The sequence below is a fragment of the Diabrotica virgifera genome, chromosome 2 (assembly GCF_917563875.1).
Source record: "Diabrotica virgifera virgifera chromosome 2, PGI_DIABVI_V3a".
In the NCBI taxonomy this organism is placed as follows: Eukaryota; Metazoa; Arthropoda; class Insecta; order Coleoptera; family Chrysomelidae; genus Diabrotica; species Diabrotica virgifera.
In genome coordinates this window covers 96,666,851-96,693,627 of record NC_065444.1, presented here as the reverse complement: position 1 = coordinate 96,693,627, position 26,777 = coordinate 96,666,851, and the positions used below count along the sequence as shown (strand labels likewise).

Sequence of the window (26,777 nt, the reverse complement as noted above, 5' to 3'; positions counted from 1 at the left end):
GATATTATGATTTCGAGTATTGAAATATATAAAATATCAATACCTCATTGTATCGATACGTATCGAACATCTCTGTTTCTTATGCATTGTTCTGGAAACGAGTTATTTATTTTGCCTTACTAAAAGTTTTATATTTTCATTTTCGGTAGATTTTTTGAGTTTCTATATCATTATTAAATATCGGTAGATTTTTGTTTCATTTCGGTATATCGTTAAACTGGAGCCAACTGGAATTAAAGAGCACAAAATGTAATAGATAACGAGCCCAGTCCAGAAATTGAAATCAGAAGAGGAGTTAGCGCCGGACTCCTCTTGCGATTTGTAGTCGCGCGATTGTTTTGTTGCGAAGATTGAACACATTGTTTCAAATACAAGTCAATCCACGATTATTTAGTCGCAAGTGGATTGACTTGTATTTGAAACAATGTGTTCAATTTTCGCGACAAAACAATCGCGCGACTACAAATCGCAAGTGGAGTCCGGTGCTTAGGCAGGGATGTATTATGTCTCCATTACTCGTTAATGCATATTGTGAAGTCATTTTTGAAGAAGCATTACTATACCTAGTGAAGGAATAATAATTAATGGAAGATCTATTAACAACATAAGATTTGCAGATGACACCGTCATTATAGCAATCTCTGCTGAACAACTCCAATTACTGCTAAACAAAACAAACAGTTTCTGTGAAGAATATGGACTAAAAATGAATATAAAAAAGACCAAATACATGATAATAACTAACAATAAAACAAACATACAAACAAGCATACATTTGGGAAATGTGCCGATGGAAAGGGTTGACAAAGACACATACCTATAGGAACCTGGATTTCAGAGAAAAATGATCAAACGACAGAAATAAGGACCAGGATAGGAATGCCAAGAAATGCGATTGTAAAAATGAAAACAATTCTCTGCAACAAAGACCTTAGATTCGAACTGAGAGTAACAGCTTTGAGATGCTATGTGTTCTCGATACTGCAATATGGACTTGAATGCTGGACATTGCATTGAAGCAAGAACACATAAATAAGCTACAGTCATTTGAAATGTGGTGTTACAGAAGGATGCTTAGAATACCATGCACACAGAAGAAAAGGAACACGGAAGTATTGCGAGAAATGGGCAAAGAATGCGAAATAATAAACACAATAAAAAATAAGAAAGTTACAATATCTGGGACACGTAATGAGGGGACAGCGTTATGAAATGCTAAGACTGATAATACAGGGAACGATAAGAGGCTGAAAGAGTGTAGGAAGAAGGAGAGTGTCATGGTTGAAGAATTTAAGGGACTGGTTTAAATGCAGTTTTATAGAACTCTTTAGAGCAGCGGTAGATAGAGTAAAGATAGTGATGATGCTATCCAACCTCCGATTAGAAGACGGCACTTAAAGAAGAAGAAGGAGCCAACTTCGGTAGACTTACCAAAATTTCGGTAGCCCTGGCAACACTGCCCTAAACCATCTTTCTATTCTTTTTTCTACGAAAATTTAATGGGAATTTTGGCGTGGAATCATGGAAATACCAAATTATATTGTCAAAGCAAAATACGCTAATATATTTTCTAAAGAAAGGCTATTTCTATTTATATTGTTAACGTACGTGACTTACAACAATGGAATGGATATTAGGATATTTGCATTTTTGTTTACATTACTGTAGTTCTCTACTTCTCTGAAAGGATAACAAAAGGTCACCTTCCTTCCTTCCTTTCTTGTCTTAAACATGACTGTATTCAAAAATTCATACCGTCATGCGTCATTTACATCCCGAATCCGAAAATTGTTCCAGAATTCTCCAAACTGAACTATCGGCCGATAAAACAAATGTCGTGTGTGCGCACGTCGTAGTTAGCCAATATTGATTAAACAGTCGGCCGACTTTTTAGTTTGAATGCAATCGCCTATTGAATGCCCATCAAACTTTTTTGTCGGCCGAGACTGAATCGGTGTAATGTGCGCATCTGCATACCTCTCTGTCCTGATTAAGAAGCCCATCAAACTATCGGCCGATAAAAGTCTGCAGTTTGCAGAGGCTCTAACTCATCATAGGTAGTAAGTTTCTCATCAATTACTAAAAACAGTAACAATCCTCCAGCGAAAAACTCTGAAAAAATATTTATTCAAAAATGGCCAAAGGGAGTGCGACACATACTACATTTTGAAATTGATAATTAAAAAATATTGTTAGGGTAAAAAATACGGGAAATTGCTGAAAAATTAGATCTGGCAAACACTCAAAAATTAGGGTAGACCGGGAAATGTATCTGATAGGGATCGACGACTATTAGTGAAAATTGGTCCTGGTCATGGCAAACCTGGTCGCCCCAACACTTTACGAGCTGTCACAGCACAATGGAACGCAGAAGCAGGAAAAAATGTATCAAGAGAGTGTTGAGGAAATGGATACACAAATCAGGTTTCAGTTTTTATAAGGTTGAATCGTAATTTTTTATTGAATGTGTATTTTTTTCCTTTTAAGCGAAAGAAAATCCGCTGTTAACAAAGACGCAAAAAAATGCTTCAATTGGGCAAGATCGAAGATTTCGTGGACCGTTGATAACTGATGTAGAATCATATTTAATGACAAATCGAAATTTGATGTTTGCGTGGGGAACCTTCGAAAACGAGTTATCGGAAGTAAAATGAAGCATTCTATAAAGTTTCCCAAAGGAATTATGATTTGGGGCTGCATGTCATCAGCGGATCTAGGAAGATAAGAGGTGGTGTAAGGCACAATTAACAAAGAAAGTATCAAGAAATGTTGAAAAATAATCTTATACCGGTATTCAATTTTATATTCCAGCAGGACGGTACTGCAAACCATACAGCTAAAACAACTAAAAAATGGTTTGGAGACAATAACATTAAGGACAGCCAAAGTCCAAAAATTGAATTTTTAAGTTTTTTTCGGGTTATGACTGAAAATTATTCTCTGAAATCTTCTCTTTCCAACGATATATAACACATTATAGTAGAAAATATCCAAAAATATGGTTACAAAATTTTTTGTTTTTTGAACATCCGCACTCAACTTACCGTGTACCGGTCAATGACGTAACCAGGATGATCTAAGGGGAAGGGGGGAAGTTAAAACTACTGGAGGGTCTCTGGGGGGTATGGATTAAGCTCAAAGTACATGCCAATGAGGGGTTATAACCCCCAAAACCCTTCTTGGTTACGCCACTGGTACCGGTAGCTTTCTTTATAGTCTATTAGAGTGTTTTATATTTTTGCAATTTCCCGAATACTAGGTTTTTTAACTTTTGATGTCAAATATCTCTGGATCGTTAGATGATAGAAGGTCCAAATTTTTAAAGTAGTTGTAGATAGATAATATCAAGTCCCGCGTAAAGTTTTATTGAAAAATGTACAAAAACAAGTAAAATAAAAAATAAAACCTAAACATTTTTGAGCTTTTTTGTAAGAGTATTTTCAAAAATTTTAAAATAAATGTTACCTTTACTCTAACTTTACAAACATCTACGAGGGACTAAACAATACATCTAGTTTCAAAATAAAACAAAAATTAGGTCTCTAAGTGCTTTGGTTACAGAGCTATGTGACATAATGTTAACATTGTCGTTAAATGGGACTTCGGGTGCTCTTAAACTCCTTTCATGGCCTTCGAACAGTCCAGACCTTAATGTTATTGGGATATTGTGACGAAAGATGAAAATTAAATTGCGTAATGATCAGCAGAGAAGAGAACTTTCGCCGGCTAGAAGAGAAAATTAGGCGAATTACGGGATAGTTTCAACCCTGACTTGTGTCAATCCTAAGTAAGAACAATGCCAGGCTGGATTGCCGCGGATGTAAAGGCGCGTGGCTATGTAACCCTAATAAAATCTAATATTTTTCTGTTTCATTCATTAGTAAAAATTTTCAATCGTCTGACGATGATACAATAAAATTCCGTAAACAAAGTGATTCATATAAACGTAAAAAATAACTTTACTACATTTTTTTAACTTTGGTTTGTTCTAAAATCATTTTAATATTTGTACATTTGTACAGGGTTATTCACTATATTTTGACCTGCTTTATTTACACAATTAGAAAAAAATGTAAAGTCCAAAAGTTATTCGATTTTTAAATTATGATTTTTTGACATATATATCATACTAGTGACGTCATCCATCTGGGCGTGATGACGTAATCGACTATTTTTTTAAATAAGAATAGGGGTCTTGTGCCAGCTCATTTGAAAGGTTCTTCAATTCTCTATTCAGTAATATAAACACTAAGATAATTATTTATACAGGGTGCCCAAAAAATTGTTTTTTTAATTAAATTATTTGACACAAAAATAATTTATGTAATTTATTTAATTCAAAATATCTTCTACTGCTGTTAGAAAACAGAAATAAAAGGTTATTGCACGAATAAACATTGCTTTTTGCTTAAATTCAATGTTCAAACTGCCAAGAGGCAGATGGGTGGCAGCTTGAACATTGAATTTAAGTGAAAATTAATGTTTATTTGTTCAATAAACATTGATTTCTGTTTTATGACAGCAGTAGAATGTATTTTGAATTAAATAACTTACATACATTCTTCTTTTTGTGTCAATTAATTTAAGTAAAAAAACAATTTTATTTGGGCACCCTGTATAAATAATTATCTTAATGTGTATATTACTGAATAGAGAATTGAATAACCTTTCAAATGAGCTAGCACAAGACCCCTATTCTCATTAAAAAATAGTCGATTACGTCATCACGCCCAGATGCATGACGTCACTACTAGTATGATATACAGGGTGTTAGTAAATAAGTATGAAACATTTTAAGGGCTAATTCTACATGAAAAATTAATGCCAGTTTGCTCTATAAACATATGTCCGCAAATGCTTAGTTTCGGAGATACGGGGTGTTGAAATTTTTATTTCAAACTGCCAATTTATTTATTGCTCTAAGACCAGTTGAGCTATGAAAATGAAATTTGGTGAGTTTTAGGAGGTAGTTATTACGAATTTTTTGACATACAATTTAGAATTCTGTATTCATCATTGGCGCGCCTACGGGCAATGGTCTGAATTTTTTAAAGAAAAAATAGTACGCCACTGAGATATTTCGAATTAAAAATTATTTTTAAATTCCACGTCTAATTTATGATAAAAAACCTTTCTTGCCTTTTTTTCATATGATGCACCGTTTTTATGCAGAAAAATAAAACATCTTGGCGCGTATTTTTCATTTCTTAATACATCATCAAGAACTATCCAATATAATAATACTAAACTAGAACAATAACAGAAAATATTACTAATAAGATTTCAATTAGGTGCACAGCTGCAAGAAATGTTTAAAATGATCTCCTTTACAGATAACAGAAGAATTTTATATTCATCATTGGCGCGCGTACGGGTAATGGTCTGAATTTTTTGAAGAAAAAAATAGTACGCCACTGAGATATGTCAAACTAAAAATCATTTTTGAATTCCTCCTTCAATTTACGACAAAAAATCTTTCTTTCCTTTTTTTCATACGAGGCGCCATTTTTATACAAAAAAAATAAAACATCTTAACGCTTACCAAGTATTTGAGGTAGTTTCCATATGCATAGAAACTTAGTTCAAATACTTTGTAAACGTTAAGATGTTTAATTTTTTTGCATAAAAACGGCGCCGCATATGAAAAAAAGGCAACAAAGATTTTTTGTCGTCAATTAAACGAGGAATTCAAAAATGATTTTTAGTTTGACATATCTCAGTGGCGTACTATTTTTTTCTTAAAAAAATTCAGACCATTACCCGTACGCGCGCCAATGATGAATATAAAATTCTTCTGTTACCTGTAAAGGATATCATTTTAAACATTTCTTGCAGCTTTGTACCTAGTTGAAATGGTATTAGTAATATTTTCTGTTATTGTTCTAGTTTAGTATTATTATATTGGATAGTTCTTGATGACGTATTAAGAAATGAAAAATATGCGCCAAGATGTTTTATTTTTCTGCATAAAAACGGTGAATCATATGAAAAAAAGGTAAGAAAGGTTTTTTATCATAAATTAGACGTGGAATTTAAAAATAATTTCTAATTCGAAATATCTCAGTGCCGTACTATTTTTTTCTTTAAAATAATTCAGACCATTGCTGGTAGGCGCGCCAATGATGAATACAAAATTCTTAATTGTATGTCATAAAATTCGTAGTAACTACCTCTTAAAACTCACCAACTTTCATTTTCATAACACAACTGGTCTTAGAGCAATAAATAAATTGGCAGTTTGAAATAAAAATTTATGCATATTATGTTTATAGAGCAAACTGGCATTAATTTTTCATGTAGAATTAGCCCTTAAAATTTTTCATACTTATTTACTAACACCCTGTATATGTGAAAAAAATCCTAATTTAAAAATAGAATAACTTTTGTATTTTACATTTTTTTATATAATTCTGTAAATAAAGCAGTTTACAGGGGGGTCAAAATATAGTGAATAACCCTGTACATTTATTACCTACTCGAATTTGTGAGTCACTAATGTCGTAACTGTCATTCCATATTAAACATTGGAAATGTATTAACATAAATAATTTCATAATTTTAAATTTATTGAATGGGGCTTTTTTTTAGATTAGATTCGATTTAATGGTGGTACATATCTGAACATTTGTACATTTCTTTACTCTTATACCTATCTTGGTAATAACTTTTGATTTAAGTGGAAATTTTCACAAAATTTCATTTTTCTTAAAAAATGTAATGACATTCAAATTGTGTTACCTTCTCCACCGTCTTGGTTTCCCCATTCCCAACTGTGTGCCCGCACAACTTTGGCTCCATAAAATATTCCACGCAATTCAGCTTTCCGACTGCCTGATCTCGCTGGTAAATCAACCCTACAACAAAAACAATATAAGTAAATATTAATGGCATTCTCATGTGAACAACGTACCCCAACGATGTGGTCGAATCAAATCTCTTAAAAGTATGGGTCATATCATGTTCATCTCTACTGTAACACCACTGGCATAGATCATAATCATAGCATATTGTGCATTTATATCTCATTCCGCTTACATGTCCTCTAGTACAGCTATCACAAATAACATTTGGATGTTTAACACCTAAAACGAATTATTTAATTAAAATATCTTTTATTTAGCAAACCATAAGCCTTAGATAGACTTACCATTCCCGGTAAGTCTATCTAAGGACATTAAAAAAATAGGAAACAGGAAAGAACGTTCCGTTCAGTTGCCATCTTCACAGATAGTCAGGCAGCGCTTAAGGCACTCAATTCTGTAGAGGTCAATTTTAAGCTAGTATGCGATTGTGTGTGTGCCCTAAATCAGTGTGCGTCTAGGAAGAGTATAGCCAATCCCGGAAACAGCGCCATATTGCCCTAGTCGCGCGACTGACGTCACGAAAATATATATTTTACTTAACTGTCAGTTGTAAAAATAAGATTGAGGTTATATAGATAACATTGCAAAAATTATTCAAATTTATGTTTTAATTACATATTTTCATACTATTTTTAATTATTATTTTTATAATTGATGGATTCTACCGTTACTTAATGGAAGTTCATTTTATCTAACAATAAAACACTGAAAAACTTTTGTTTTCATTACTTCCACAAAATTTATTATAACTATGTGACTACAGCTGTTTCGGCAGTGCCTTTCTCAAGTGATTTAGTTTACTATGTGTTTGCATTTTAAAGTCTTTAACTAAAGAGGTTAAGGAGTGGGGAGCTGTTTGTCTAGAGTTGATCCTTCAGAATTATATCTGTATTTTTCAATTTATTAATTTCCATAGATTCTAATAAAGATAGCTTAAGGCCTTTATTTTGAATATGAAGAATTTTAAACTGTTCATTAAAAGAATGATTATGGTCTAGAAGGTGAAGTGCGTATGTAGAAGTGTCTGTTTTTCTATTGTTGAAAGCCCTTTTGTGTTCTGCTATCCGTTTGTCAAAGGTTCTGCCAGTTTGACCGATATAAGTTTTCGGACAGTCACCACAAGTTAGTTTGTAAACACCACTATGTAGTTGCTTTCTCTTTCGGATTTTATTGTTCTTAATATATTTGCTAAGTTCTTAGTTCTGAAAGCTGGTGTTATTCCTTTCTTTTCTATGTATCTGGCTACTTTTGTTGTTATCTTGCCAGTATATGTGATAGAGCAGAAGGTACTGGGTTCTTTCTGTGGTGGTGGATAGACTAATTTCAGGGCTTTCTTATGGAGTTTTTGGTTTAAAATTTTGTTAATTGTTTGTTCGTTATAGCCATTGTTTACTGCTATTTGCTTAATGATGTTCAGTTCTATCTCGAAGTTATTTTTTGACATGGGAATTTCTGTCAGTCTATGTATCATGCTATGGTAGGCTGCTAATTTGTGTTGTGTAGGATGGGATGATGAATTGTGTATAGTTGTGTCAGTATGGGTAGGTTTATGATATACAGAGAACTCATGTTTATTGTGTAGTCTGGTAATTGTTAAATATAGAAAGTTTATGGATTTATTCTGTTCTGTTTCTATTGTAAACTCTATATTACACTGAAATGAATTAATGTATGATAGAAATTGGTCAAGTTGCATGTTAGTTAATGTAAAGCATACTAGTATATTATCCACGTATCTCAACCAATATAAGAACTGTTTAAATAAGGGATGTTTAGAAATTGTTGTTTCAACTGATTCATAAATATATCTGATAGCAATGGGCTTAGGCTTAATAAGTCCTGCACTGTTGTTTGTGTATATTTGATTATTAAATTCAAAATAGGTTTGATTTATGCAAATTTCAAGAAGGTGTAAAATTTCAGATGCAATGATCGGCTTTTTGTACTATTATTATGGTCTAAAAGATTTTTAACTAGAACAAAAGTTTCTGTAGGAGGAACACTAGGAAAAAGATTTTTTACGTCAAATGAAATTAGTCTGGAGTTGTAATGTTGTATTTTATTAACTAGTTCTGGTGTATTTTTTACGGTGAATTTAGGTGAAAATTTAGTGTATTCTACAATAATATCTAACAGTTTTTAACAGGCAACTTGACCAATTTCTATCATACATTAATTCACTTCATAGTAATATTAAGTTTACAATAGAAACAGAACAGAATAAGTCCATAAACTTTCTAGATGTAACAATTACCAGACTACACAACAAACATGAGTTCTCTGTATATCATAAACCTACCCACACTGACACAACTATACACAATTCATCATCCCATCCTACACAACACAAATTAGCAGCCTACCATAGCAGGATACATAGACTGACATAAATTCCCATGTCAAAAAATAACTTCGAGATAGAACTGAACATCATTAAACAAATAGCAGTAAACAATGGCTATAATGAACAAACAATTAACAAAATTCTAAACTAAAAACTCCATAAGAAAGCCCTGAAATTAGTCTATCCACAACCACAGAAAGAAACCCAGTACTTCTGCTTTATCACATAAAGAGGCAAGATAACAACAAAAATAAACAGATACATAAAAAAGAAAGGAATAACACCAGCTTTCAGAACTAACAACAACTTAAGCAAATATATTAAAAACAATAAGAGCCGAAAGAGAAAGCAATTACAGAGTGGTGTTTACAAACTAACTTGTGGTGACTGTCCGAAATCTTACATCGGTCAAACTGGCAGAACAGAACCTTTGACAAACGGATAGCAGAACAAAAAGGGCTTTCAACAATAGAAAAACAGATTCTACATACGCCCTTCACCTTCTAGACCATAAACATTCTTTTAATGAACAGTTTCAAATTCTTCATATTCAAAATAAAGGCCTTAAGCTATCTTTATGAGAATCTATGGAAATTAATAAATTGAAAAATACAAATATAATTCTGAATGACCAACTCGCGACAAACTGCTCCCCACTCCTCAACCTCTTCAGTTAAAGACTTTAAAATGCAAACACATAGTAAACTAAAACACTTGAGAAAGGCATTCTGCCGAGACAGTTGTAGTCACATAGTTATAATAAATTTTGTGGAAGTAACGAAAACAAAGGTTTTTCAGTGTTTTATTGTTAGATATTATTTTTACATTATTATAGAATTTTATTACACAGTGCTAGTCAAAAGTCTGTTCCCCCCTCCCTCGTATCTTTTGAACGTTTCTACCTATTCGCGGTGTGCAAGTACTCGGAAGGGATACGCGAAACGATCGTGCGCGAGTAGCGGAGAAATATTGCAACTTTCTTTAATAATTCATATTGTCAATTGAAATTGTCAAATTGACGTACATTTCATACCTATTGTCATTTAAGAAGAAAAATTATAGATTATTTCACAATATTGATATGATATGCAATTATTATATAAAGGTAAATTTAATTAATTGTATTTTGCTTGCAGTACTGCATTTTAATAACTAATTTTATTTACTACATACAATTGTTTACGTTTTAATAACATAACCTAAATCTTATTTTTTCTTCTTATTATTTTTTTTGGACTATGGCCTTGACAATTATCCAGTAACCAGGACCATATGATTGGCCAATATAATTAAAAGAGCGAATAAAAGTGCAGAGCGAAGAAACTTTGTTGGAGTTTAAGCTAATTTTGATGAATAAATGAAATAAACATAAATTGTAGTTTCGCATTTAATTAATAAAAAAATCAAACTTCTGTCTATGGTTACTTGGCAAAGAGGTTGACATTGACGTAAAAACTGCTAGAGAACTGAAAAACGTCAACTTTTTTGGCAAAAAAAAACCATAAGCGGACTTATGCGGACCATACTTAAAATCAAAATCAACTTAAACCCATAAAAAATTAGAATGAATGAATAGGGATTTTGAATACCTTTCAAACGAGGTATCACTGGACATAAGGTCCCATTTAAAATTATCGGTAACAGTGGCTCTGTTACGTCATATGTCACTATTACATCACCTATTATGACTAGTTGAGAAGTCTAAGTCCGTTTATTTCCTCGTTCTAAATTTCACTATTAAGGCTGTATGACACTATGCATTTTCTTGTATCATTTCTAATATCGTTTCTGATATCGTTTCTTGTATACATTTTCTTGTATCATTTCTTGTACGTACATTTGTGCCCTGTATGACACTATGCAAGTTCTTCTATCGAAAATTGTATGAAATTCGGCACGTGATTGGTCGATATTTTGTTTGTCACCCCGTGTCACGTTATGGTAGTACTGCATCTACATCTACAGCTGATTTTAAGGATTTTATAAAATTTATAAACTTTTAATTAACATTTTAATGTTAACCAGAATTTTACGTTGACTGTTTGAGGTTGATTATTTGTGTTTTTATTTTGTTTTGATATTTGTGCTAAAATATTTGCATTAGAATTATCTTCAATTTGATCCAAATTAGGAGCTATTGTATTTTGTAAAAAATTATGCACCATGAAACCTAAATTTATAGTTTGAACTTTACTAGGAGCTAAATATATGGTTATTAGTAGAACAGTAGTCCATACCAAACGGTATATTAAGTATCAATATAAGATTTATAAATAATACCTACAAAAACAGAAATAAATTCATCAATACATGATCCCATTTTCATTTCAGCCGCCATTATGAGTAAGTAATTATGACATTTTAGATGTTTTACCAGCAGGTTTTACGTTTTTGCTCTTTGCGCAGAAATTGGCGCAGTTCTTGTACAAGAATCTGTGTCTGACTCAAATTCTTGTATCGTTTCTGATATCGTTTCTTGTATCTGTGTATGACACTATGCATTTTTTTGATATATCAGAAACGATATTAGAAATGATACAAGAAAATGTATAGTGTCATACAGCCTTTATAAGTATAACCGTTCAACGGACTTTTGACTAGCACTGTATATTTATAGTATTAATACATATTATGTCTAATGAATTATTTTCAACTAAAGTGAAGTAAAACCAGTGTAAACGCAAAATAAACAAAACATTTATCAACACTGATCATCTGTTCACTTCTTCCACATTAAAACGGAAATAATACCTGAAAATGGCGGAGCCAATCAGCTTTTAACATATACCTTGGCAACACTCTCGACGCACACTGCCCTAAATAAACTAGGAGACCCTAGCAAGGTTACGGTATCCTGGGTACCAGAGAGCATAAGTGGTTGCATTCGTTGGATCGGAACCCTTCTGCGGCGTTGCAAAGACAGTAACAAGAACGGATACAAGAGTGGGTAGCTCACAAATCTTTGGAAGTGCGGAATTGGAGGAATTCACCAGAACAAAGACAGGCGAAAGAGTTCATTACAGAACATTCGCCAAAATTTACGGCAGACCTAATAAGCAAACACAGGAAAACAGTCAAAGTCATAGTAGGTCTGCTAACAGGACACTGTAAGCTGAATAGTCACTTGAAGCTGATGGATGAAGCTCAGATGTTGAGCTGTGCAGATTCTGTCACCTGAAAGAAGAAACAGCAGAGCACATTCTATGTCAGTGTGACAGTCTGGCAAATGTGCGGCTCTATTAGACTATTTAAAAAGAGTCAGGCTACAGAATGAAATGTAGGACTAGAGGACCACAATAGATCTGAAAAGGTCGCAGTGGAATAGGCTAGAAGGCCACCTCTTTAAATATATCTATCTAGCAAACCATAAGCATACATAACTAACTGCAACAAACTTAGGGGGGAAATTCTGCGTGAAAAAATAATGGCAATTTGCTAAATATGTTTATGTCCGCAAATGTTTCGTTTCCATTTCGAATCTCGGCACCAACAACATTTTCATTTCTAAAAACGATACGAGGACCGTATCTCGACACCGTGCTTCGGAAGACATGTAAAGCCATTGGTCCCCCTGAGCTAGTGTGCATCGACACTAGCTACAAGTTAGTAAAGTTAAGTAAACTCGAAACGATCTCCCCGACAAAAATGCCATACGATATTATTATTTCTTCGAAACAGATACAATAGAAAATGTTCAATAATGTTACAATGCTCAGTCGATTTAATACGAACAGCGATAATCAAATAGTGAGAGAAAAGTAAGAATACCATCCAAAACAGAGAAGTACAAGATGATAAACAATAAACGAGGTACAGCGTGGACAAATTCAATAAATGTAAAATTGTTCTAGACAAATTGTATAAATTGATCTAGAAAAACTAATAGTTCTCGGGAAAAATTATAAATCACGAGACACTCTCAACAGTTTAGTAGTCAAAAATTAATCTAGAGAACATAAAATAAGCTGTGCCAAAAAAAAAGAAACGAAAAATTGGAACAGAAAATAAAAAAATGTAATGAACAGCAGAACAAATTTAAGAAACCAGGGAAATATAGATCACGTCAGATTGAGACGACTAAAGGGCCTTATTCACATGCGGATCTGTCCGGCGCATGGACGTATAAATAAAGATGGACTAAAGATGAACACCGAAATTTGAAGCCAAACAGTTTATAGGCGCGAGGAAGGGGACGAGGTGATAGACTGTGACATTTCCTTCATAGTCAGTGGCGTACCTTCCAATAATTGAACGGTATTTGAAACAATTTTTTTATTTGAATAAATGATTACTAATGGTATTGTTAGTATCGTAAACATATACAATATTTGAAAGAAGTGAGAAACAACGAAAAATAAATAATTTTAATTTTCAATGTATAGAATATATTTACAAACATTGTTTTACACAAAAGAATAAAGATGAGTTAGTATTCAAAATCACAAATTACTATTATGCTATATTATACAATATTTTATTCAAACTAATATAATACATAATAGGATGCATCGAAAAAATAAAAGTTTGAAATGTTATATCTAAAGGCGGAAATACATATCCGCGCCGCGAACTCCGCGCCGTGTGAGCGCCGAGCGTTTGAGGCGCGGTTATTGTTCGTTAAAATTTTTCATTTTGACGACCCAGAGGAAACATACGAACGTTTAGTAATTGTAGATAATCATGTCTCTGTCCTGTACTTCTACTACATCTTATTTTGTTATTACATATTCTGAAACTATTTTCTTGTGTCATCTTATGCAATTTACTATTTTATGTGGAATAAGCCACAGTTTGCGAACATTTCGGGAACTACCTTTTCGCTTCCCGGCGACACAAATATAATGGTAGGGGAGCCCAAGCGGGGATTTTTGCAGTTACTCGAGCGCGTCAGATTATCATATGGGGAGAAACGTTGTACCCTGCAGATGTACCTCCACCATCTATTGGCTCTTAACACAGGTGGGTTCGTTCAGGGGGGCCCGAAAAAAAAATCTATCCTTAAAAATACTCGAAATTGTCAGATTAAGATTAGGTAAGTTAAGTACATGCAAAAGAGTCTATATTTCAAAAATATGACGATTTGAGTGGAAATGGGTGAGTCAAAAAGTTTCACAAAAAAAGCGAATATTTTGCGAAATGAACGTCAGATTGAAAAACTAAAAACTACGTGTTCAATGTTTTTCAAAAATCTATCGAAAAATACCAAACATGACCCCCACGGAGGGGGGGGGGGTAAATTTAAAATTTTAAATACAAATCCCGCGATCTTTCGCAAAATAAACATCATATCGAAAAACTGCAAAATACACTTTATCAATATTTTTAAAAAATCTATCGAATGGTTCCAAACACGACCCCCACAGAGGTGAGGTGGGGGGCTTACTTTAAAATCTTATTTCTTATTGCAGATTTGGATCGTTTGTATAAAAATTAAACAACTTTTATTCGAAACAATTTTTCTAATTATGGATAGATGGCGCTGTAATCGGAAAAAAGATTGTAGGAAATGGAAAATTAAATTAAAAAATGGGAAGTCCCCACTGAAATGGAAAATTTTACTTAACTTTTTTTGGTTTTAGGACCTAATAATCACAGCCCAATAGGTCCCCAAAGCGCTCGAGTGACTGCACATTTAGCATACTTTGCTCCCCTACCATAATATATCTGCTTGTTCCTACAACCAGAAACAAAATTAGAGAACTACAGGTTCTTCCACGTTGTGCGTTACCTTTTTCGTTTTCCGGTGACACAATTGTAATGTATCTGCTTGTTTCAACTCCGTTGCTTCACCAGGAGCGAAGTTAGAGAACTATTGGCTCTTCCAAGTTGTGCGTTACCTTTTTGGCTTTCCGGTGACTCAATTATAATATATCTGCTTATTTCAACTCCGTTGCTTCACCAGAAGCAAAGTTAGAAAACTATAGGCTCTTCCAAGTTGTGCGTTACCTTTTTGGCTTTCCGGTGACCCAATTATAATATATCTGCTTGTTCCAACTCCGTTGCTTCACCAGAAGCGAAGTTAGGAAACTATAGGCTCTTCCAAGTTGTGCTTTATCTTTTTCGTTTTCCGGTGACCCAATTATAATATATCAGCTTGTTCCAACTCCGTTGCTTCACCAGAAGCGAAGTTAGGAAACTATAGGCTCTTCCAAGTTGTGCTTTACCTTTTTCGTTTTCCGGTGACCCAATTATAATATATCTGCATGTTCCAACTCCGTTGCTTCACCAGAAGCAAAGTTAGAAAACTATTGGGTCTTCCAAGTTGTGCGTTACCTTTTTGGCTCTCCGGTGACCCAATTATAATATATCTGCATGTTCCAACTCCGTTGCTTCACCAGAAGCGAAGTTAGAAAACTATTGGGTCTTCCAAGTTGTGCGTTACCTTTTTGGCTCTCCGGTGACCCAATTATAATATATCTGCTTGTTCCAACTCCGTTGCTTCACCAGAAGCGAAGTTAGAAAACTACTGGGTCTTATAAGTTGTGCGTTACCTTTTTGGCTTTCCGGTGACCCAATTATAATCTATCTGCTTGTTACAACTCCGTTGCTTCACCAGAAGCGAAGTTAGAAAACTATTGGGTCTTCCAAGTTGTGCGTTACCTTTTTGGCTTTCCGGTGACCCAATTATAATATCTGCTTGTTACAACTCCGTTGCTTCACCAGAAGCGAAGTTAGAAAACTATTGGGTCTTCCAAGTTGTGCGTTACCTTTTTGGCTTTCCGGTGACCCAATTATAATATCTGCTTGTTCCAACTCTGTTGCTTCACCAGAAGCGAAGTTAGAAAACTATTGGGTCTTCCAAGTTTTGCCTTACCTTTTTCGCTTTTCGGTGACACAATTATAATATATCCGCTTGTTTCAACTGCGTTGCTTCACCAGACACGAAGTTAGAAAACTATAGGTTCTCCAAGTCGTGCGTTACCTATTTCGCTTTCCGGTGACACATAATATATAAAATATATCTGCTTATGAATGTTTTTTTGATATTGATAACTATTTCCGAAGTGAAAGTCGAAAGGTCAAGTAAACTTGATTTCAAACTCGAATTGTGGCTTATGCCCAAATAAAATAGTAAATCTTATTTTTAATACATGTTATTTTTAGTACAACAATGAACTAACATTTTTTAAAAAGGTCCGCATGTACATTTTTTTTATTTCAGCTTCTATTTCCGTTCAGATCGGATTTAAGTTGTTTCTTTAAATTAAATGGTTCTTTATTGAGGATCCCACAATAATGATTTTCCACGGTAAACATAAATTTCCTTCCGACAGTTCCGACCATTCCATTACTAACAAATATTCAACTCATGCGCGCCAAAACCAACAAACCACTCGCAAACCCGTCCAAATACGTATTGCGAACCATCAAAGCGTTTGTTGAAAAACCGACAGAATTTAGATCGTGGTGCGCCGTGTGCGTGCCGTTTGTGCGTCACTTGAAAACACGTACTAATCTGACGAATACGCTGCGCGCGAGCGGCTCGCACACCGAGCAGAGCGCATATGTATCTCCGCCTTTATAGTGTGAAAAAGTTGCTAGTGTTATTTTTTAGCATATTACATAGTATTTTTATTTTTTTTATACAAATTTTCTGCCTCCCCAACGACCTTGAATTTTATTAAATTTCTGATTTTTATGTAAATTTCAATTTATTTTATTTGGAATAAAATATGTGATAACTCGATCTGAGATCAATTAAAGAAAACTTAAAATGTTGTCAATTGCAAATGTCTCTTATGGTCATGGTCCTCTTTTGCTATTGATTTTGCCTTAGATTATAAGTGGGAGCAATTCATTCACTTTTGATTTCATTCATAGAGCAAGGTGGAGAAAACTTAGCACTTAAGTACTCTAGTTCACAATGAAATACCCAGCTGGCGGTTGCATAGAACTTTTTGCATTTTGTAAAATACTGTACGTGACTTTTCCAGAAGTGTTCTTATTTCTAGTGAGTGGTCCCAAGTTTCATCAAGATTACTTCCAAGGTAAGTTATTCTTGTCACTCTGGCGAGATGTTCCGTCGACATTGATCTTCACCCTTCTGTTTTGGTGCTTGCTGACCATCGTTTTTGTCTTCTTTGTATTCAATTTCATTCCAAATTCTCTACAGGCTGTCGTTACTCGGTCCATTAGGCGTTGCAGTGCTTCAGCATTATCTGGCAGAATAACCGGGTCATCAGGGTATCGCAGGTTATTTATACATTGCCCGTATATAATTATACCAATATATTTTACAAATTAATATACCTACGCATTTATAATATGTATTAAACAAAAATCTTACATAACTTTATATAGAACAATACGAGTTTGACATGTATAGTATAGATAGATAACTTTGTTTCACACTCTTAAGAACAAAGAGAAACGGTAGGTATAGCTGGTAGCTGATGTCGCAAATAAATATGTATTTTTTATATCTGCTTTAAAAAGCAGACTAAAAATCTAAAAATTAAAGGAGTAACACAGAAAACACCTATTAACCTATGACATGCCAATAGTGTCAAAATTTCATAAATGTAAATAGTGTCAAAATTTCATAACAGTGGAGTAAACTTGGCTGCTATGGTAAAAAAATATGTGTTTTTAAAAGGACGACTAAAAATTCAAAAGTTAAAGGAGTAACGCAGAAAACACAAAAAATCGCTAATATATCTACATTAACCTATAAAATGCCAATAGTGTTAAAATTTCATAAATGTAAATAGTGTCAAAATTTCGTAACAGTGGAGTACACTTGCCTGCGATTGGACCTAATTCAAATAAGGATTACGGCGCAGTAAATTTGAATTACTCCTCCTGGTTTAAAAACGGAGCATAATTGGTTGAATGGTCAACCATATTAATTATTAAAATATTAATAAACGTAAGAAAACATACAAACTATTATTGAACAGTACATAAACAACAAAACAACAAATCCTATATACAACAATGTATAAAACACATTAAACCTTAATTTTACATTATTATATAGGTAATATAATAACATACAAGAAAATTTATAGAAATTATATTGTAGATTCGAATAAATAAATAAATGTATTTATAATACTACAAAATTTACTTTATTTCACAAAATTATTAAGTTGTATTTATTTATTTATTTTATTTCAATTCAAGGATAACGTAATATCATATCCCTGTGCTACGTCAATGGATGTTGTTTATAATATGTACTTGATAAATACTTAAGTAGATAGGCAAAGCGGTTTCTGGCGCAACCCCTAAATCGCAACCCTTAAATAGCAACCCCCGGTCGTAAATGCCAAACGGCTTAACGTAGGATGACGTGTGACGTATCGTTGGAAAGGGGATGAAAAAGGGGGTTGAATGCAGTATGTGGCGTGCGCATCAGAATATGCCAAAAGGGCATTACGTCATATCTTCGTTTCTATTGGTCCGATTGTGACGTAAGAGGGCTCGTTGGAACGGGGAGGGGATAACGAATAAGTTGAGACAAAAAACAAAGATGGCGGCAGTGTCAAAAGGGCATTACAGCATATCTTCGTTGCTATTGGTCCGATTTTGACGTATGGGGTGTCAAATGAAAGCGGCGGCGACACAGAAGCCAACTGTCAATTCTTCTTCTGTCAACGTTCAATATTAACTGTCAATTCTTCTTCTTTTCCGTATAGTGCCTAACAGAACGTGACATTTGACGTATGACGTGACAAACGAAATAAATAAGAAGAAGAATTGACAGCATCATGACAAACTAAAAGAAGAGGAAGAATTGACAGCAACATGACAAACTGAAAAGAAGAAGTTGACATGACAAACGAAAAGAAGAAGAATTGACAGCAACATGACAACTAACAGAAGAAGTGACAATGGCTTAACAAAATGAAGAAGAATTGACAAACCGGAAAGAAGAAGAAGAATTGACGGCTGCGGAAAAGAAAAAGAGTTGACATGACAAACGAAAAGAAGAAGAAGAATTGACAGCAACATGACAACTAAAAGAAGAAGTGACAATGTCTTAACAAAATGAAGAAGAATTGACAAACCGGAAAGAAGAAGAATTGACGGCTGCGGAAAAGAAGAAGAAGAAGAAGGTGACGTGACAAACGAAAAGAAGAAGTGACGATGGCTCGACCCAAAGTAGAATTAACAAACCGAAAAGAAGAAGAATTGATAGCAACAAGACAAACGAAAAGAAGAAGAAGAAGTAACAATGGCACAGCACAATGAAGAATTGACAAACCGGAAAACAGAAGAAGAAGTGACACACCGAAAAGAAGAAGAATTGACAGATGGCTTGACACAAAGAAGAAGAAGAAATTAAATACGAGTTTATTATTCATAAAATTCACATCTAATACTAAGTATTAAATAGAATTTCATTAGTCACACAAAACGAATGTGTCAGCGGAAGCAAGGCACATTCCCAATCTCATATTACACCTGTAACATGATATTGCATGATATTGTAAACAACACGATATCGCTTACTCGCAGCATTCATCTCTCGAAGAACGTCACAAGGCCGATAAAGAATTGGAAAATAGAGCCTGGGAGCGATTCAAGTCGAAAGACGCTAGCTTTGGTGAAAAAACTGCTGCCTTACTTGTAACCGGTGGAATGAAGACGAAAAGAAAATTGGGAATGGGATGTCAGTTACGTCGTGGAAGAAAGGGGCGTTACTCTTTCAATCGCGATGTTGTCTCAAAAATTGCAAAGTCCATGAAGAGAGGAGCATCGTTACACGATACTGCTTTGACTGCTGTACGAATTGCAAAATCCATAATCAAAAGACTTGGCGGCCGAAAAGAAATTGATGTTCCTCGCGTACTACCACTAAAATCTGGAGGTTTCCTACCCCTCATACCTCTCTTTGCTGGTCTTTCGGCACTGGGGGCTTTAGCAGGAGGTGCTGCGGGGGTGGCAAAAACTGTGGTCGACGCAAAAAATGCCCAAAAGAAATTGGAGGAGGATATACGTCATAATAAGGCAATGGAACATATCGGTTCGGGTCTGTACCTACGTAAGAAACCCAGAGGCGGATTCGGCTTGTATTTGAAAAAAAACTTCCAATAAAGCTGCCCAATCGTCCGCTGTACGACTTGGACATTGCACATTACGCGAAAATACTTAACATACCACATTTTCGAGGAGTTTTCATGAATGACGCTCTGCCTAGAGACGGTCCTCGACAACGAGAATGTGCAATAGTTAACTTGGATGTGTCCGCGCATAACGGAACACATTGGGTAGCATATAGAAAGATAAACAACGACGTGGAATATTTCGATTCATTTGGTAATTTGAAGCCGACCAAAGAACTTGTGAAATATCTGGGTGCACGTGCCAGAATTTTCTACAATAATCACCAGTATCAAACTTACAATCAAATCGTTTGTGGGCATTTATGCTTAAAATTTTTATATAATGGACAGTAGTAGATTGCTTATGTCCCATATGTTTCGCGAAAAATGTTTTACGGAATATAGTGAAGAAGAACTAAAACACATACCGCTAGAGTATATTATACGGACTGTTAGACCTTCAGAATTGTTAAGTATATGGCATAAATTACCTGGGGAATATCGAGGAGAATTTAACTTGCAGATACTACTTCCGTGCTTCGTACATTACAACAGACCAGATTGGAGGACTCACTGGGATGGACCACCCGATTCTCAAGCATCTTGTCATTTATGTAAACTTGCTTTAGAACAAATAAAAAATATGTGAAAAAAAAAATTGGTGTTTATTCAACTATATATATAAACCTATTAATCTATCGACTTGAATCAGTCATCATGTCGCAGTTGTTGAGAGTAGTTAGCACCACTTATACATTTTCATTTCAACCACCCACACCAATCGTGTTGGATCCGAAAAAAGATTACGAAATAGCTCTTCGTGCCTTCCATTCCTACAACAGTATACCGAACATTGAAAATAACAAGTTTTATTACTGCAATGACAAAAACAAATGGCAAAACTTTGCTTTTCCCGATGGATGTTATGAAATTGCCGATATTGAAGAATACATACAAAAGAAACTGGGTGCTGACAATGAGCTTAAACCAGAATCGATATTTAGTCTAAAACCTAACCACAACACGTTGCAGTGTCAAATATTTAGCAAATATAGGATTTCGTTTAAGCAACCTGATAGCCTTGGTACAGTATTGGGATTTTCTCCGGCAATACTCAATCCTGGACGGATACATACTTCGAATCTACCTGTTAGGATTATTAAAGTATCTAGCATACGCTTTGAATGTAACATTAGTACTGGAGCCTTCGACGGTAACAGACCTGCTCATACGATCTACGAATTTGTCATACAATCAAATCCTGGGTACGCAATTGACGAAACTCCTCACAATTTGTTGTATTTACCCGTTGTGCCGCAGCGTGAACTTACCAATATCACTGTCTTGGCTCTCGATCAAGAAGGACGACCTGTAAACTTTAGAGGAGAAGAGAGCACATTGGTGCTGGAACTTAGATCAAGAGGGAAATGGGACTAGTAATAAGGTCATCTACTGCTCAAAGGACACCATTAGTTGTGCAGCCGTCCAAGCGACAACATCGTATTAAAAGAACACCATTAGTTGTGCAACCGTCCAAGCGACAATATCGTATTAAAAGAACACCATTAGTTGTGTCGAAGCGGAAACCTCTTACGTTCGCAAAAAAATTGTTTTTACAATCACTTGGTTTTAAACTAAAAAATGACAACAATGTATGGAAAACGAGCTCGTTCAAACGACAGCAGCGTAATGCCTCCAATATTCGATATTTATCGTAAGCCAATGTTTGATGAGTCGATTCGAAAGGCCGAATACCGAACTTATGCACCATTCATCAAATCATTCAACTGTAATGATATTGTAGAATTTAGCATTAATCAAGTTGACTCGTTTTTTGCAATGAGCGAAACCTTGTTGTGCATTAAAGGATCACTCGTCGATAAAGAAGGATCTGGCGTAGTCAAACTAGCCAACAATGTGGGTGCTTTTCTTTTCGATTCGTGTACGTACAGCGAAAGCGCACGGGAGATGGAAACAGTGCGGGATCCTGGTATCGTAAGTGCTGTACGTGCCATGACGTGTTACAATCAAGAAGATTCCCATTATATGGTTATGGCGGGTTGGAATTACCCTAATGATCCCATTCTACACGATGCAGATAATTCATTCAACATACAGATACCTCTTAAGCATATTTTTAACATTTTCAACGATTATCCAATGATTACGTGTGGTCGTCAAACAATAAGACTAGTTCGAGCTCGAAACGACAACGATTGTTTAATTATTACTGATGAAACTACAAAAGCAAAGATTAACATCACCAACATTGAACTCAGAGTGAAGCACATATTTCCAAATGACGAAATTAAACTAGAACTAATGAAGTCCATTCAACAAGATCAACCTATAGTTATTCCATTTAGAAAGTGGGAATTGCACGAATTGCCTACCATTACCAAAGGTGCTAGGCGTGAAGTTTGGGCCGTCAAAACTAGCACATCAGTTGAAAGACCACGTTATGTCATTGTTTTCTTTCAAACAGGCAAACGTAACACGATTACAGCTGATCCTACCTTATTTGACAATGTTAGCATCCAAAGTATTAGATTATCCTTAAATGGAGAATATTGGCCAAACGAGAGAATGCAGTTGGATTTCAGCAAAACTGACTACAACGAGGCCTATTTCAACTATACCGGATTTTATCCCAGCTACGTACATTCCCACCAAAAGCGACCTCTACTCGATTTCTCAGCTTTCAAGAATCGTGCATTGTTCGTCATCGACTGTTCAAAACAAGAAGAAGAAAGCATGAAAGCATCCACTGTTGACGTAAAACTAGATATTGAAGCACATAATGGTTTTCCCGAAAATACCAAGGCCTACTGCATTATAATTCACGACTGCGTAATGGAGTACTACCCACTTACCGAAATTGTAAAAAGTCTAAATTAGACGCATAAAGTGTCAGTAGTACAAGAGCAGTCATCATGAGAGTAGCATTCGTAGATATTCAGGGATTCGCTGTGGACGGGTGGTTTGTTCCCAAAGAACTTACCATCGAAATAGGTTTTAAACGAAGTCATTACATCTTTTTACCTCCGAAACCATTCAATGCGCTAAGTAATGATGATAAGAAGACAGCATCATACGTGGAGAAAAAACTGCTTGGCATTCGATATTCTGATGGAGCAGTAGAATTGTCCAAAATAAATGAAATACTAGAAACCAAGTTGTTGTATGCAGCCGATTACATATACGTTCGAGGAGAACAAAAAGCAGAATTTTTAAGCAAGAAATGTCACATTTTTGGAGTTTTTCCCCTTATTATTGATGTTTGCAAGTTTGATGGCACGCCTCTTGCTACTGGAAACGTTGGTCCTGCTACAAACCCCTGTCACGCCGTTGGACTATTTTCGTGTACAGAAAGAAATGTGGATCGTCTACGTCACTGGTTTTCTTATACAATATTACCATTGTAATTTTTCTATGTATAAATAAATATTTTTAGAGAGAGATTTTTGCTTTTTTATTTAAACACCTTATTTACTGATCAAGTCTTATATTACATGAAGATTCAAATTTTCTCTTTACAATTTCAAACATAATTTTTAAAATTAAGATAAATATAGATGCTAATATTACACAAGACATTGCAAAGACATTGTCTATTTCACTTTTCACATACTCGCTGGTGTTGTTGCTGGCACCCATGGTGTAGGCTGAATACGTCTCAATGGATATGTAGCTTGTGGTAGTTTTCTAAAAGCGTAAAGACCTTGCTGCTGCTGCTGTAAATTCAACTCTTCAGGCTTCCACGTTTTGTCCTCAATATGCAAACTATCGAAATGTCTTTTAATTTGTTTTATATCCTCATATGATTTAATATCTTTATTTAACTGATTAAGTTTAGTTTGAAATTCCATAACCCTATGTATGTACTCGGTGGGATTCATATCAGTACTGAACATGCTCAGTGTCACAATGTCTCATAAATGCCACGTTCTGCGTCAAATGTCGGACGGAAAACTGAACAATGTCACATATCTACGTCAAATGTCACGTTCTGCGTCGAATGTCAGCGCTTTGCCACGTCACACATAAATGTCACGTCATACGTCAAATCTCACGTTCTGTTAGGCACTATACGGAAAAGAAGAAGAACTGACAGTTAATATTGAACGTTGACAGAAGAAGAATTGACAGTTGGCTTTTCCACGCAATCGTTGACATAAGATTTAACGGACGAAAAAAGAAGAAGAAGAATTGACAAACGAAAAGAAGAAGAAGAATTGACAGTTGGCTTCTGTGTCGCCACCGCTTTCATTTGACACCCCATACGTCAAAATCGGACCAATAGCAACGAAGATATGCTGTAATGCCCTTTTGACACTGCCGCCATCTTTTTTATGTGTTCGTTACCCCCTCCCCGTTCCGACGAGCCCTCTTACGTCAAAATCGGACCAATAGAAACGAAGATATGACGTAATGCCCTTTTGGCACTGCCGCCATCTTTTTTATGTGTTCGTTATCCCCTCCCCGTTCCAACGAGCCCTCTTACGTCACAATCGGACCAATAGAAACGAAGATATGACGTAATGCCCTTTTGGCATATTCTGATGCGCACGCCACATACTGCATTCAACCCCCTTTTTCATCCCCTTTCCAACGATACGTCACACGTCATCCTACGTTAAGCCGTTTGGCATTTACGACCGGGGGTTGCTATTTAAGGGTTGCGATTTAGGGGTTGCGCCAGAAACCGCTTTGCCTATCTACTTACTTACCAATGAAATGACAGTTGTGGATGTAAATATGCAGTTTTCCTGCATACGACACAGTTACGCACCATGATTAAGACACTTAACGATTACGATTGTTCAATTCAAAGTCAAAATACGCTAACAAATTCACTCAAATGACACAAAAGGAAATTCTGAAATTATCAAAATAAACGTAAACAACACGAGACGCCACGTTCCTTCTTCTTGAAGCACTATGATTGGTTGATATTACCAGTGGTGCCAAGTTTCACAAATACAGTGGAACCCCGATAAGTCGGCCCCCGATAACCCGGAACTCCGGCTAACCCGGACTGATTTTTATCATACAAACATTTCAACAATAAAAATGTATTGCTGTTACAAAATCTCGTGAACCTAATTCATTCATTTGGTGACGTCAATATACGAACGAAACGATTGAATCCGACATTACTGAAAATATCAGGGTGCAGATGGGACCCTGTCGCGCAATTCGCAGCAAATAAAATAGTCGTATGTTTTTTGCTTCATTTTATTTCGGTTATACATACGCATTTTCAAGGTTCACGAGGTTTTGTACCAACTCTATGTAATATAATATTTGAGAGATAATGGAACCGGATTGAACTACATATACCATAGTAAAAATGACTCATCATGGCACACCACATTCATTGTGGTGTTATCGAAAACAGGCACCTGTATTATCGTTTATTTATTTGAAACTTTCTTAGCATTGTTTAGAAAAGACTATTAAAATTCTTTTTTTAACAATGGTCCTAGTTATCATTGTTATTAAATAACATAACATCAGAGACGGTATTGTGTGTAGTAAAGTCGTTTTGTTCGCTTCGGTTTTGTAATCGTTCGTAAATTTATTCAGATTTTGTGTTTGCGTGTCTTTTGTCTATAAGGGCAACAAAACGTAAAAATGTTGTAGTGACAATGGAAAAGAAACTAGAAGCATTAAGTAGAATTGATAAAGGTGAATCTTGCAGCATTAAATTATGGTGTCGGTACATCTACAGTATCGGATTGGAAGAAAAATAGAACTAAAATCGAAGAATTTTTTTTCAAAATGATAACAAAAGACAGTTTGGACAATCGGTGCAAAGCTAATAAAGCTAAGAATGAGACATTTGACGACGCTTTGTATGTGTGGTTTTGTGTGGAATGCGAACGTGGTTTACCAGTGTCTGTGTGACAATTATAACTGAGTTTATCTGTAAGCATACCATATTTTATTAATTTTTACCATTTTCTCCGGCTAACCCGGATTTTCGATAACCCGGATCGGCCGCGGTCCCAATTAATCCGAGTTAACGGGGTTCCACTGTAGTTGAAATTATTAGAATATAGTTTCATTTAATAATTAAAAAATTAATGTTTTTCTTTTAATTCCTTGGTTGCGGAATAAGTATATTTAGAAATGGTTTCTAGTAACTAAGTAATATATTTTGATTTATAAATTAAAAGTAAATTATACTAAAAATTGAAAATTATTTTAAATATTGACTTGAAAACAAAATAATATGACAACGTCAAATTAAGGATTTGTGGCTATGACTGTGACGATCTCGTGGCTTCAAGTAAAGATGTAAATAAACCGGTCCATAGTCCGGCGGATATGTCCGACGGATAGATCCTTCGGACAGATCCGCATGTGTGTATCCATGATGTGTCTTGGTCGCCGTCTGTGGTTTAAGACGACGAACACGGACAGCGAGCCAGACATATACGCGCGTGTATGAATAGTTCCGAGGATTTGTTTGCCGGACGAAGAGTACCTGTTGAATTTGTATCATTTTATATT

At 35.1% G+C, this 26,777-nt stretch overlaps 1 protein-coding gene across 2 annotated transcripts in view; it reads right to left on the bottom strand.

Annotated features, from left to right (window-relative positions):
• Positions 1-26,777, bottom strand: part of LOC114326392 (E3 ubiquitin-protein ligase MIB2) — a 101,832-nt gene that overhangs the window by 66,112 nt on the left and 8,943 nt on the right. For both annotated transcript variants that reach the window (XR_007696125.1, XM_028274752.2), the window contains exons 3-4: positions 6,911-7,082; positions 6,739-6,854 (exon numbers count right to left, since the gene is read on the bottom strand). Coding sequence is in view for 1 of the 2 variants with exons in the window: in XM_028274752.2 (XP_028130553.1) it covers positions 6,739-6,854; positions 6,911-7,082 (288 nt within the window). In the remaining variant the exon portion in view is untranslated. The remainder of the gene's footprint in view (positions 1-6,738; positions 6,855-6,910; positions 7,083-26,777) is intronic.